The sequence below is a fragment of the Tyto alba genome, unplaced genomic scaffold (assembly GCF_018691265.1).
Source record: "Tyto alba isolate M040663 unplaced genomic scaffold, T.alba_DEE_v4.0 Super-Scaffold_13, whole genome shotgun sequence".
NCBI lineage: Eukaryota > Metazoa > Chordata > Aves > Strigiformes > Tytonidae > Tyto > Tyto alba.
This window is the reverse complement of record NW_024881275.1, coordinates 35,145,302-35,157,639: the sequence shown is the minus strand read 5'-3', so window position 1 is coordinate 35,157,639 and position 12,338 is coordinate 35,145,302. Positions and strand designations below refer to the sequence as shown.

Genomic DNA, 12,338 nt, shown 5'->3' with positions numbered 1-12,338 from the left:
TATGATCTAAAGCTATATGTTTTTATGTGCGTGTTCTTGAAAAATGTCTTTACAGGCAAAGAATTGTTGACATGTAAATATTTCTGTATCCATTAGTCCATGTATATCTTCCCTTTGTGGTGTGCTTGCTAACCAGCAGAGTATGTTTACACAGCATTGTATGCCAATACCTGCCTCCTCTGGCTTGGCATTGCAGCAGATCTGTGGGTTACACACTTACCAACCCATTAACACCTCCTTCAGCTAAACATTAAGGTGGCTTTAGCTTCAGAGAGCCCCATCAAGTCCTTAATGCTCACCAGTTTCACTTAAGGCACTGGGGCAAGGCCAGGCTGGTCTGAGTCCATGCTTACTCAATATCACTTAGTTTTCACGCATTTAAATTGTAAAACTGCACCCAAATCACTCAGCTGAGCAAACATGTTTTAAATAGGACTTCTTTTTAAACCTAGGTCAATACACCATTTTTGACCCACTGAAACAGTCTTGGTTCAGTGGTTTTGGGCTTTTTGTTTTTCAAGCTCCTAATAAAAGTCCTCTATGAAAAACATATATAACATTGTGATAAAGGTGCTGCAGAAATAAATAGACGCTCTTCGTGGTTTAGGCCTAGAGGGCAACTGAGCACCACACAGCCGTTCACTCACCCCTTCCCCCATCAGGTGGGAAGGAGAATATGGAGCAGAAATGTCTCAAAGAATCCGTCTAAGGGCTAGGAGGAGTAGTTCACCCATTATAGTCAGAGGCAAAAGTCAGACCTGTTAGGGGAAGAAAAATAAAACATCTCTTTAATTCAAATGCTAACAAAGACAACATTTAACAGAGAAGGTGAGACAGTGAGAAGACACCTCCGTCACCCCTCCCTTCTTCCCAGGCTCAGCTCTGGTCCCCATCCCTCTGCCTCCTCCCCCAGTGGTGCAGGGCTGGGGGTTGCAGTCAGCTCGCTGCTCCTTCCTTCTCAGGAGCTGGGGTGAACACCGCACATTCCTCCCCAGCTCCACGTGGCTCCCCTTTCACCGCAGACAGCTCTCCATGAACCTTCTCTGGCGTGAGTCCTCCCCGCAGGCCTCCCGCGCTGCCCCGGTGTGGGCCACCCCCACGTGTTGCCATCCTCCCGGCGCTGAACCACAACAGCGAGGGCCGCTTCTCCCACCAGGGACCTGGCCTACTTCAAGCACAGTCACCTGTCCTGGAGTGGCTTTCTCCTCAGGCTTCAGGTTGACTTCTACTCCACCACAGACCTCCATGAGTGGCAGAGGGGTGGCCTTGTCCTCTCACCACGGGATGCAGGGGGCCTCTGCTCCTGCATACCTCCCCCACGTCCTTCTCCTTCCTTCTGCCAACCTGGGTGTTTGTCCTTCTTGTAACTCCTCCTCACAAGTCCCAGCCCCCTCTCAGGTTCCCCTTCTTAAATATGTCATCACAGAGGCACAGCTGGCTGTCTCAGCCCTGGACAGAGGCAGGTCCAACCTGGAGCCAGGGGAGCTTCAAGAAGCTCCTCACAGGGGGCCACCACTGTAGCCCCCTCCCCTGCTCCCAAAAGACCGTGCCACAGAAACCCAGCACACACTCATAGCAGATGTGGCTTCAGCAATATTATGAAGTTACCCTGCACAGCTTCCACAGATTATCCCACTGCACAGACACCCACAGCAGGGGAACAGCACAAGTATGGATACCTCAGCCACACTCATGCAAGGGCTAGTATTTTAATAACTGCTGGATGGAGGAAGATTTGGACAGTTAGATAACGCACAAGGAGCTGAGACCCACAGGCACATTGCATTCAGCCATCCATCCCTTTGGAGAGACGCTAGCTTCTAGACTTTTGTGGGCAGAGAAACCAGCCAGGAATAGTACCTGCTTAAACAGCTCAGTTACATTCACTAAGCACAGTCAGACCAGACCCTTTCACACCTGGAGCTATTTTCTCTCATACAAAAATAAGCTATCCTATGATACGGGATTTAAAAAAAAAAAAAAATCCATGAAACTTTTAATGCTAGAAGGAAAGTATAGCTTTAATTATGTCAGATGCACAGCTTTTATGCAGGCACAAGTCTCTTGTTTATACCAGTTGGAGTCCAATAACCTGGTGTTGTGGTTTGGGCCTGATTGGCAGCCAACCACAATGCAGCAGCTCTCTCTCCCTTCCCCTCCGGCAATGAGAAGGGACAGAGAGCCAGGCTTGGGGTTCAAGATAGGACTGGGATGGGGAAAAATCCCCCTTTTATGATCACGAGCAAAAGGCAGACTTGTTAGGGGAAGAAAAAAAAGAACATACATTTATTACAGACACTAACAACACATAACAGAGTAGGACAGTGAGAAGCATTGCTACATCCTGAGAACACCTTCCCCCCACCCCTCCCTTCTTCCCGGGCTCAGCTCTGCTCCCGATATCTCTACCTCCTCCCCCAGTGGCGCAGGGGCAGGGAATGGGGGGTGCAGTCAGCGCTGCCACTTCCTTCATCTTTTGTGAGGGCAGTGTCCGAAACTTGCTCCTCCTGCTCCATCGTGGTCCCCCTCTCACAGGAGACAGTCCTCCACAAACTTTCTCCAACTTGAATTCCTCCCATGGGCCGCAGCGTTCCCCACACTGCTCTGTCATGGGTCACTAACTTCCTCTGACTGGATTCTCTCCCACGGCTGCAGCCCTTCCCGAGCTGCTCCGGCGTGGGACACCCCCGCATGCTGCAATCCTCCCAGCACTGAATTACAGCAGTGGGGCTACCTTTTCCCATGAGACCCCGGCCTTCTTCGGGCACGGCACCTTGATCATCTGAGCAGGAGAAACAGGCCATAAATCAGTGTCTGCTCCACCGTAGATCTCCATGGGTGGCAGGGGGGGGCTGCCCTGCCATCTCATCACAGGATACATGGGGGTCTCTGCTCCAACACACCTCCCCCCTCCTTTCTTCCTCCATTCCTCCACTGACCTTGGTGTTCATGCAGCTGTAGCAACTCCTCCTCACAAGTCCCACTGTACATCAGCACGTCCCTTCTTAAATATGTTATCACAGAGGCGCAGCTGATTGGCTCAGTTTTGGTGCAGAGGTGGAGCTGGCTTGGAGCTGGGAGAGCTTTGAGAAGCTTCTCACAGGGGGCCACCCCGATAGCCCCCTCCCCTGCCACCAAAAATCTCCACCACTCACTCAACCCAGAACACCTGGTAATTGAGCACATTCATTAACACACTTAATTTAATCAATGGAAGAACTAGACTTCTTAATTCTCTTATCAGCTCTATTTAACTCAAACCTCTTTATTTGCTTCAAACACTATGCCCAATCTGAAGCCACTGTTGGGGAAAAAAGGCACAGAAACTTTTATTTTACTTTAGGTAAAATTAGGGACATAGCTAATTACTTTGTTATATCTAGAATTGGGGTTAGTCTTTTAAAAATCACTCAAGGATACCTTACTGTTAAAAACCCTCGCTCTCCTACACGTGTTGGCAGTAAGAATTCAAGGTTAATTTTACTCTGCTGAAATAAAACCGTCCTTATTTGAAGTTTAGAGAACTTATTGCATGCCATTGTTCTTTGACCAACCACACCTTTTGACCTGCTTTATCTTATATATTTGCAGAACATTTGTGCTTATGTCTTCATGCCGTTGTCTTTTATGATGGGAGTAGACTGGGAAGACAGTTTTATTGTTGGTGGACTACTAGGTTACAAAACTTTCTTCAATGAATTCGTGGCTTATGAGCGCCTCTCAAAACTGATTCACAATCGAGAAAAGGGTGGGAGCATGTACATTAATGGTGTGAAACAGTATATGACTGTAAGTAACTTTTTCTATTCTAAAGGTTTATTGGATCTAATACTTATTTGCTGAAACTCAACTTTTAATATGGGCGTAAAGGGATAATGGTTGCATATTACTCTAAAGTATGTCTTCCAGTGGCAGAGTTCAATTATGAAAACGCAGCATGTGAGGCTGCCATAACTGTGATCACACTAGCTATCTCAGACATAATAAAAGGAAAGCATAGTTTTGGGAACCATGCTGTGTCCCACAGGACACTGTATTTAAGATGAAGGCTGTCTTCAAGGTGAGTTTCTTCTTACCTCATTCTTGGCTAGCACTTCCATGTGACATACTCTCCCAAGAAAATCCTGGGCAAGAACTGGAGGATTCTCCTGCCCACAGAGGTTTAGCCAAGCATTACGCTTCAAGACAGGCATCTAGCAAGGTTTAGCCGATGGGCATCTAAGATATTACTGGTGCACCTCTGCTGGAGGTTACTGTCCCCTGTTTGGAGGACAGTAACACAAGATGTGTTACATGGCATACACTTCCCTTGCTGCACGGAGTCCAACCAGTTTGTTTCAATTCCCAGTGAAAGTTAGTTTACATGAGGATTTCCAGCCAAAGCCTGGGTCTACCTCTCATTCACTCATCTGTTCCCAGATTCACTCAACAGGATATGTAATTCTTACTACAATGCACTGAGGAAGAAACCTAGAGGTTGGCAATACAAAGAGCATTTTAGGTGTGTGCACAGGGGAAAAGAGCACACAGTGATCAAGGCTGACCTTTGTAGCCATGACTGCTCACCCATCTGGCATCCACATGCACAACCTGTGTGAAATCTGTGCTTGTTCTAAGCACAGGTAATGAAAACCATGATATCTGGCTTTAGTCCTGCGCTGGCCTTTCTTCCTCAAATCAAGACAAATTGTCACTGTAGAGGACCCTTAACTAGGAAACATCCTTTTATACAGATTTTAATGTTCATTTAATCTGGTGTGATGCTGTGGATACCTGCCTTATATACAAAACCAAAGACATATGTTCCTGAACACTTCCTTATTACCAGAACATATTTCACAAGTGGAGGTAGAAAGCCAGGTGATCTGATCAAATACATGCTTGCCTGAGCGTCCACTACCAGTGTTCCTGGAAGTCCTGGAAATACAATCCTGGGCTAGATGGACCTTTGATGTGCCTTGCTATAGTCATGCTATGTTCTGCAAGGGGAATATGGGTCTGAACTCCTGAATGAGTGAACAAAGGGTTTTTAATCTGGAAGTCAGCCTTGAAATGCAGATCCCATCAACTGTATCTTACTTTATTTTCTGGGGTTTTTTGGTTTGTTTTGTTTTTTGTTTTGTTTTTTTGTTTTTTTTTTTCAGTAAGATGTTGTATAGAACTTCCATGTTCACTTTTAATACCTATAAAGAGCTGTATTAGCTTGCGTGGTAAAAAAACCTCTGAGTTACAAAAAAAATTTGATTCATAACGCTAGCAAGAATTGCCCAGTAACCGTTTTAATTACTGAACAACATTTCAGATGAGAGTGCGCTTGACTTCCACTTTTAATTATTCTTTGGCTTCAGAACTCTCTAATACACCCAGGCACAGATACACAGTCAGAGAGAGCAAACAAGTGGTCTTCTGAACTCCCTCACCCCAGTCAGTAATAACAAGGCTTCCTGTTTTCAGAACTATGAAAGTGCAAATGGAAGCAGGGAGATCACAGTACACAAAGCCTTTTCTAGGAAAAGCAGGTTGAGTGGGTACTTGAAAAGCATTTTCCTGCCTATGTGCAGAGTGATTGAAAGCATCTACAAATTAGTTTTCATAAAACAGGAATTGAAACAGAAACTTCTAATAAACTGGTAACCTGCTAGAACACTTGTGCACCTTCAGCTTGGGCCTAAGACACAGTAAATAGGAGTTCAGAGCTGACAGGGAGACGGAAACCCATTTGCTGAAATATGTTGCCTCCTTCCCAAAATGTTTGATCTACAGTTGTCTGAAGGTTTGCAAGCTTTGTAGCCTGATTTCACTCAAAGTAAGTTGGTGCCCTGTGAGCTGGTGTTGCCCAAGAGGAGGAAGGTGGCTGAAGTCAGAAAGGAAATAAGCTGATAATGGATATTCTAAAATCATAATGTCCCTGTGCCTGTTTCCACATCTAAGCACCCACTCTCTAGGAGACCCATTTTCTTTTTGTTCTGTGCACAGGGTGGAACACATACACAGCAGCTCTGCACATGGAGCTCTCTGTACACTGACAAAGAAATCAGGGATACATACCAAAACCTGAGGTAACAAAGTGTTATAGAGGCAGTACAGCTATGAACCACAAGCTGAGTTAAAGCTTTCTGACTCCTACCTTCAGAAAACAGCAGCTAAATTGCCACTAGTAAGATAGGAATTATTTTTTGTCTTTAAGTGCCAGTACTCAATTCAGCAAGGCACAGCAATATACATGAAAAATAAATCAATCACATGGTTTATGAGTTCTCACATGGGCAGTAGGTATGAAAGCCAGCACCTTTCAGCGAGAAAATGAGCCTACCTTGCTGAAAGACACACACTGGGGCAGTAACCAAGCAAAATGGAGTGATTTCAGTGCTTGGAGCCCTGAGGCACAGTGCTGTGTTTTCACACCTCTAAATCGGCAACCACTCAACAGGGTATGTGTTTGTTTTCCAGGTTCGTTCTGAAGTCATTGCCACATATGCTCTTTGTGGGTTTGCCAACTTCGGCTCCCTGGGACTCGTAATAGGAGGCCTGAGTAAGAACACCTCTCATGGACAATTTATTTGGCAAGCAAATTCCAAAGAAAACATGCAAAGGAACAAGCTGTGGGGGAAGCTTAGCAGCATTAGGGGCTGAGCAGCTGCTCTGCTGAGACCTGGCACCCAACTGTGCATGGAAAGGCTCCCAGAGGGGCGCAGGCTTTGGCGTGGAGGTACTGGGAGAGGAGCTGAGGGCAAGGGGAGGGGACCAAGCCCTGCTGATAGGCCTCCCTGTCCAGCCTCCACAGTGCGAGCCTGAGCCACTACAGCCCCTGGGCTTCAGGAGGAGAAAACCGTCTCTCTAGCCTGCTGGTTTGAAAGACAAAGTTGGCCATTTCCTATTAAGATGTGATATGTATGCAGTAGGCTTAGAGGCAAAGGGAAAAATAAGGCTTTTCAAATATTGAGGGAAAAAGAATAGATTGAAAAACCATCTTGTTTCCTCACTGGGTGGCCAGGATTGCTGGCAGCTGCCTTCACCCTGAAGTCCAGGTGGGTCCTGCAGTACCAGCAGTGGGGCAGCATGGAGAAGCAGGACCCAGCCATGGGGACAGACCCCAGTGCCATGCCTGGGGTTTGCTTCTGAAAGCCGCCATCGGCCGACACAGATGTGCAAACTGACAAAGCAAATAAAAGTCACAGTTTTATACACAAGCCACCTTCTTAACAGGAAGAGCCAAGGTTGGCACTAGGCCTTCATATTGCCAGCTAAAAATGTCTCATTTTCCCTCCTCGTTTCTCCTGGCTCAAACTGCAGGATGGGAATTTCCTCTTGTGGTGGGAGAGCTGTCATGTTTGTCTTCTTTATGTGTATTTGTGTTTGACACACACTTTAATTTTCTTCCTAGCAAGCATTGCCCCCTCAAAAAAAAAGGAAATAGCTGGTGGTGCTTTCAGAGCAATGATTGCGGGAACTGTCGCCTGTTTCATGACAGCCTGTGTTGCAGGTACTGTACCCAAGTTTGGTGTCTCCTACAGCCGGAGACCACAGGGTGGCAGTGCGCCCGTGTGAGAGGCGCAGCTAGCAACGCCGGTCACCCAAAAACTAGTGTTTCCAGGTTTGGCAGAATTAAGCGTCCATATACGACGAAAAGTTCCTGAAAACCGGAATCTGAAAAGGTTTATTTTATTTATTCTGTTATGCCTTACCCCTTTTTTGCCAGTTTGTGTGTAACTCATGACTCGTGACCAAAGCAAAGTACAGATGTGTTACAATCCCTCCTCCACGCTGCTGGCTGCAGAAGTACAGAAGTTAGCTATGGAGCAGAAACAGAGAAGTAGAATGAAAGGGGGGTGTGACAGAGACGGAGAGAAAGTTAAATAACTTATTGCCTTAATGTTAAATTGATATTTTGGGCTAATAGTATTCCCACAGAGCATTTAAGTTAATGAAACTGTCCTAAGTGGGGACTCAACAGCAGATCCTTATTTTTCAAAGCTGAGTCACGATGCAACAGCCATTTTAGGAAGGAAATTAAAAAGAACATAATGATTCAAAAGATGAATTAATTGACCAAATGTGATGCAGCAGGTAAAATTTATCTCCAGTATTTAACATTCCCTTTCCCAGCTTTCTTTTCTAAGCATATGATATGCAGAATTGCATGATGACGATTAAAGCACTCATATTCCTCCAGTGAAGAAAAGATCTTGGGACTTTTTGTAGCTGAAACCAGCATGTCTGTTTCTACCACATCTTCCCTATCCCTTTGTGTTCACCACAGTGACAGAAACATACATATTTTAAGGATAAGCGCACACTGTTTTCTGGAGGTTAAAGAAGTAGTAAATTTGAGATGTCATTAGTCTCACAGCCCTACATAATATTTTAATACATGACACTGCTCTGTAACTGAGGAATCAGGAAGTCTTACTAAAATGTGTCATTTCATAAGCCTGGCCTTAAGAATAAAATTGTGAATGGCCACTGGGAAATCTTTCCAAAACTATAAAATCTCTGAAAGAAAATTACATTCCACCCATTCCTGCCATGGCAAATTATTTCCTTGTGCCCAGAAGAAGGTAAAAGAACCAAGAAATTTCTACTACTCCTGTTAAAATAAGAACACATTAAAAATGTGTCTGGGTTCCACAACACTATGTAGAAGAAGGAGCTATCGCTTTCATATCTTTGTGTCTCCATCACTGCAATGAATGCTGACATTACTATTTATTGGAAATTGTGGAGAACATCTGGCAAAGCAAAGATTAATAAACCATAACTGTCTCCATTTAAAACAAAAGAAAATGTCCTGTATTTACTTGCACTGCTATAAATGCGGCATAGCTCCATTTAATAAAAGCACATTGGTCCAGCAGTGAGAAAGCCACTAGCTATCTTTTTAGTAGCACTAAAAGTGGCAGAAAACCAAAATAGCCTAAGTGTGCAGGTTACCATAGTTTATTTTCTACATATATTTTTTAAAAAGTAGTCACACCTTAATCCAGTTATGTAAAATTATTTGGATTTTTTTAAAATCCCACAGTTCGAAGGTTTTGATCTTGCACCTTTATAGAATCATCCTGAAGGATGATTTCGTATCAGCCAGATCATTTCATGTGACTGTGTCCCAGTGACTGGCATGTCCAAGTCTTATCTTCCTCTTCATTATTCATTAAGAAAGTTGTTGCTTACTTCACAGGAATGCTGACTATTCCTGGTCTGGAAGTTCCTTGCCACATCTTATTAGGAAATGCCTTCAACTCCACAGATTTCCCTGCCAACAGCACAGAGCTAGTTGAATGCTGCCAGCAATTCTTCAGCAGGTATTGAGGAACTCTATCCTTCTGTCAGCATAATTTAGGGAGCTGACATATTCTCTAAAAGCCTAATTATAACTTTTACATTTGGCTTTTTTTCTTAAGCATCTGCTTTCCATGAACTTGGATCTTATAAAGAAATGAATTTTAATTTTAAATTAAATTAAATAATTTTAATTAAAAATTCGAATGCTGCTGCTTTGTTTCCTTTTCTTGGACATTTATTTGTTACATGCTAAACACAAACAGAACCAAGAGAGAACTCAAAATATCTTTGTCCAAATCTGATCTTCCCAAAAGGCTAAATATAGACTATCATGTAAAGATTCAGTGGTCTAGCTCAGGCTCATCTCAAATACTAACAAAAAATAAATTAAATATTTGAACTAACATGATGTTAACATAGTATCTGAGGATAACTCTGGCTGAAAAAAGCCAGGAACTTCTCCCTCTGCTGTCTATAAATTTGGCTGAAGATGATAGTAATCATGCCTGTTTACACAGAAAACTTTACACACATTTGAAGTAGAAAAATATTCTGAGGCAAATTGTATTTGATAATTCTCTATCCAATATATATAATTATATTAAATAAGGAATATATTCAGATATACTTAACACTACCTCACAAAGATCCAAAGGTCTTTGTATTTAGATTATGGCAGTAACCTTTTAAATTTGTCCTAATGTGCTGCTTTTTCACAACTAATTTTCACAACTAGTCGCTTTAGAAATAAATACTCTTATTTCATCTTTTTTTCCATGCAATTGGAAATAGAAAACTTTATCCTTCTTTTCACATTTCTTTTAGCAAAGACAATGCTCTAAGACTGAGCATTTGTCTCCAGCAAAAACATGCTATGTAAATGTAACAGTGATGTGGTTGTAATCTAACTTGCAAAGATTCTCTCAACAAAATGATCAAATGGGGAAATTTTTCAGAATTGTTTCAATTTAATTGGACATGCCTTTACACCCCCCTGCTTAACTGAAATGGGGGGGGCAAGGAGGGGTGTAGTAGAGAGGTATCTTTTTACATCTTCCTACTATCAAGCCTTGTGACAACTTGAAATTTCTTATGATGTTTAACTCATGTTAGGAATCAAAATTCCAATTCTAACTTCAGGTGATTTTTTTTTTTTTTCATTCTTTTGACATATGTATTTCTTCCTTCCATGCCTTCACATAAAATATAGCTTTGAATGTGGGCATGTACAATATGTAAGATAGCCTTATTTTTATGGTAACATTTTTAGATTTCAACTATTCACAAAAATGTAATTTAAAAAAATTACTCATGTTGCTATCAAGATCACCAGCTTCTGCTTGAACATCAGTTCAAGGAATTTCTGTTCTTGCAACTTAATGTTCCAAATGAGTTTATCATAACATAGAACCAGTGTCAAAAACTATTTTGCACAGTAAAAATCATCTGTGGCACTGGATACGTTCTTTCATTCATATTTCTTCATCACTCTAACTTTTTCACATCACACTAATGTTAACTCTACCAGACTTCCTCAAAGACAAGAACTTGCTCTGTTTTCACCAGAATTAATGTTGAGTGAATGTTTCAAAGATGCAAAAACCTTCAACAGCAAAGTGAAACCCTCAATCATTTCAGTCATCTGGGAAGATATACCCAAGACACAAGAAAACCAAGCATTACCTCAATAAAAAGGGAGAACACCTGGTCATGGCACATGGCTGGTGCTTGGAAAGTCTCTCTGTTTCATTTCTCAGGAAAATTTTAACACATTTAAAGTTCCTTTGTAGAAAGGGTGTGCATGTGTGCACGTGTGTGTGTGCATGTGCATAGGTACTTGCATATGTATGTGTGTATACTTATACTACATAGAGAGAGAGAGAGGTGGGGGGAGAGAGGGAGGGAGAGAGACATTCCCATAACAGAAAAGGAATATATCTGATTTCTGTTTTTATTTCTTTCCGCAGTGTAAATCAATCGCTGGAGATCTTACCTGAAGGAAACTACAGCCTGAGTTTCTGGAAAGGATGTTGCCAAATACTGCACCAACCTGCTTTTCACTGTACTTGGATTAAGCCTTAATTTTTTTTACTTTTTTTTTGGGGTGGGGGTGGGGGTGGGAGTGTGGATAGATCATAAATACTATATTGTTTAGTAGAAAGGGAATAAAAAGTTTCCTCTGCACAAGTGCTACCCCTCCTCTGACCTTTATTTTCCATCTTTTACCAGCCCGATTCCTCTGACTTGCTTGAAATTACTCATAAATTGTAATGCAGGACATAAATGGAATAAATGCAGGACACTTCTTGCTGCAGATCTCTTTTCCCACTACAGATCACAAGAGAACATTTCTGAGCCTGATTCTCCTGATTTCACTTCTATCCTGAAACTGATTAATCTGTAGAATTAAACCACTCTAGGCAAGAAGAAAAATCAGATTCAGAGGGTTTGAGTGCAACTTACAGAAGGTAGTGAACTAGAAATAATATTTAGAATTGCCATCCATTCCTAATAGTATTTCTGCTCTTTTTGATAACAAAAAAAAGTGTTTTTACTGCACAAAGATAAACAACTCTGTTCTCAAAAATCTCTTCGCATTTCTTCTGGTAACTGTGGCTACACATGAACTGAGCTGCTAACATGTGGTGCATATCACCAACTTGGCCACTGAAGCACCCAAATCAGGGACTAGCCACTGGTGTGGCCCAATCCCCCTCCTGCCCACACAGGTATCCGGGCCACATCTTGATCCAGGAGGTTGATCCCTGTTTAGAGGTAACACATACGAATGGAAACTTCCAACTCCAAAGGAAGTTTCCTGTATGGACTCTTCTCAATCTTTGTTGTTAACAATCGTGAATATTGATCCTAAACTCACCAACCAGGAACTCAGAGCAGTATTCCTAACAGAAACAACAGAGCTGTGCTGCAAATCAAATGTGGGTAAAATCAGGTCACAGTCTGACTACCCCCTGTGAAAGCAACACTAATGGATCTTGAAGACCTCTAGAAGATCCTCCTGAAGAGGAAAGTTAAGTTTTTAAGTTTCAGACTTC

At 42.6% G+C, this 12,338-nt stretch overlaps 1 protein-coding gene across 1 annotated transcript in view; it reads left to right on the top strand.

Annotated features, from left to right (window-relative positions):
• SLC28A3 (solute carrier family 28 member 3) overlaps positions 1-11,364 on the top strand; it is a 45,380-nt gene extending 34,016 nt beyond the window's left edge. Inside the window, exons 14-18 of the mRNA XM_032981850.2 lie at positions 3,592-3,789; positions 6,451-6,532; positions 7,385-7,483; positions 9,179-9,302; positions 11,250-11,364. Coding sequence (XP_032837741.2) covers positions 3,592-3,789; positions 6,451-6,532; positions 7,385-7,483; positions 9,179-9,302; positions 11,250-11,364 — 618 coding nt within the window. The remainder of the gene's footprint in view (positions 1-3,591; positions 3,790-6,450; positions 6,533-7,384; positions 7,484-9,178; positions 9,303-11,249) is intronic.
• Positions 11,365-12,338: the final 974 nt, after the last annotated feature.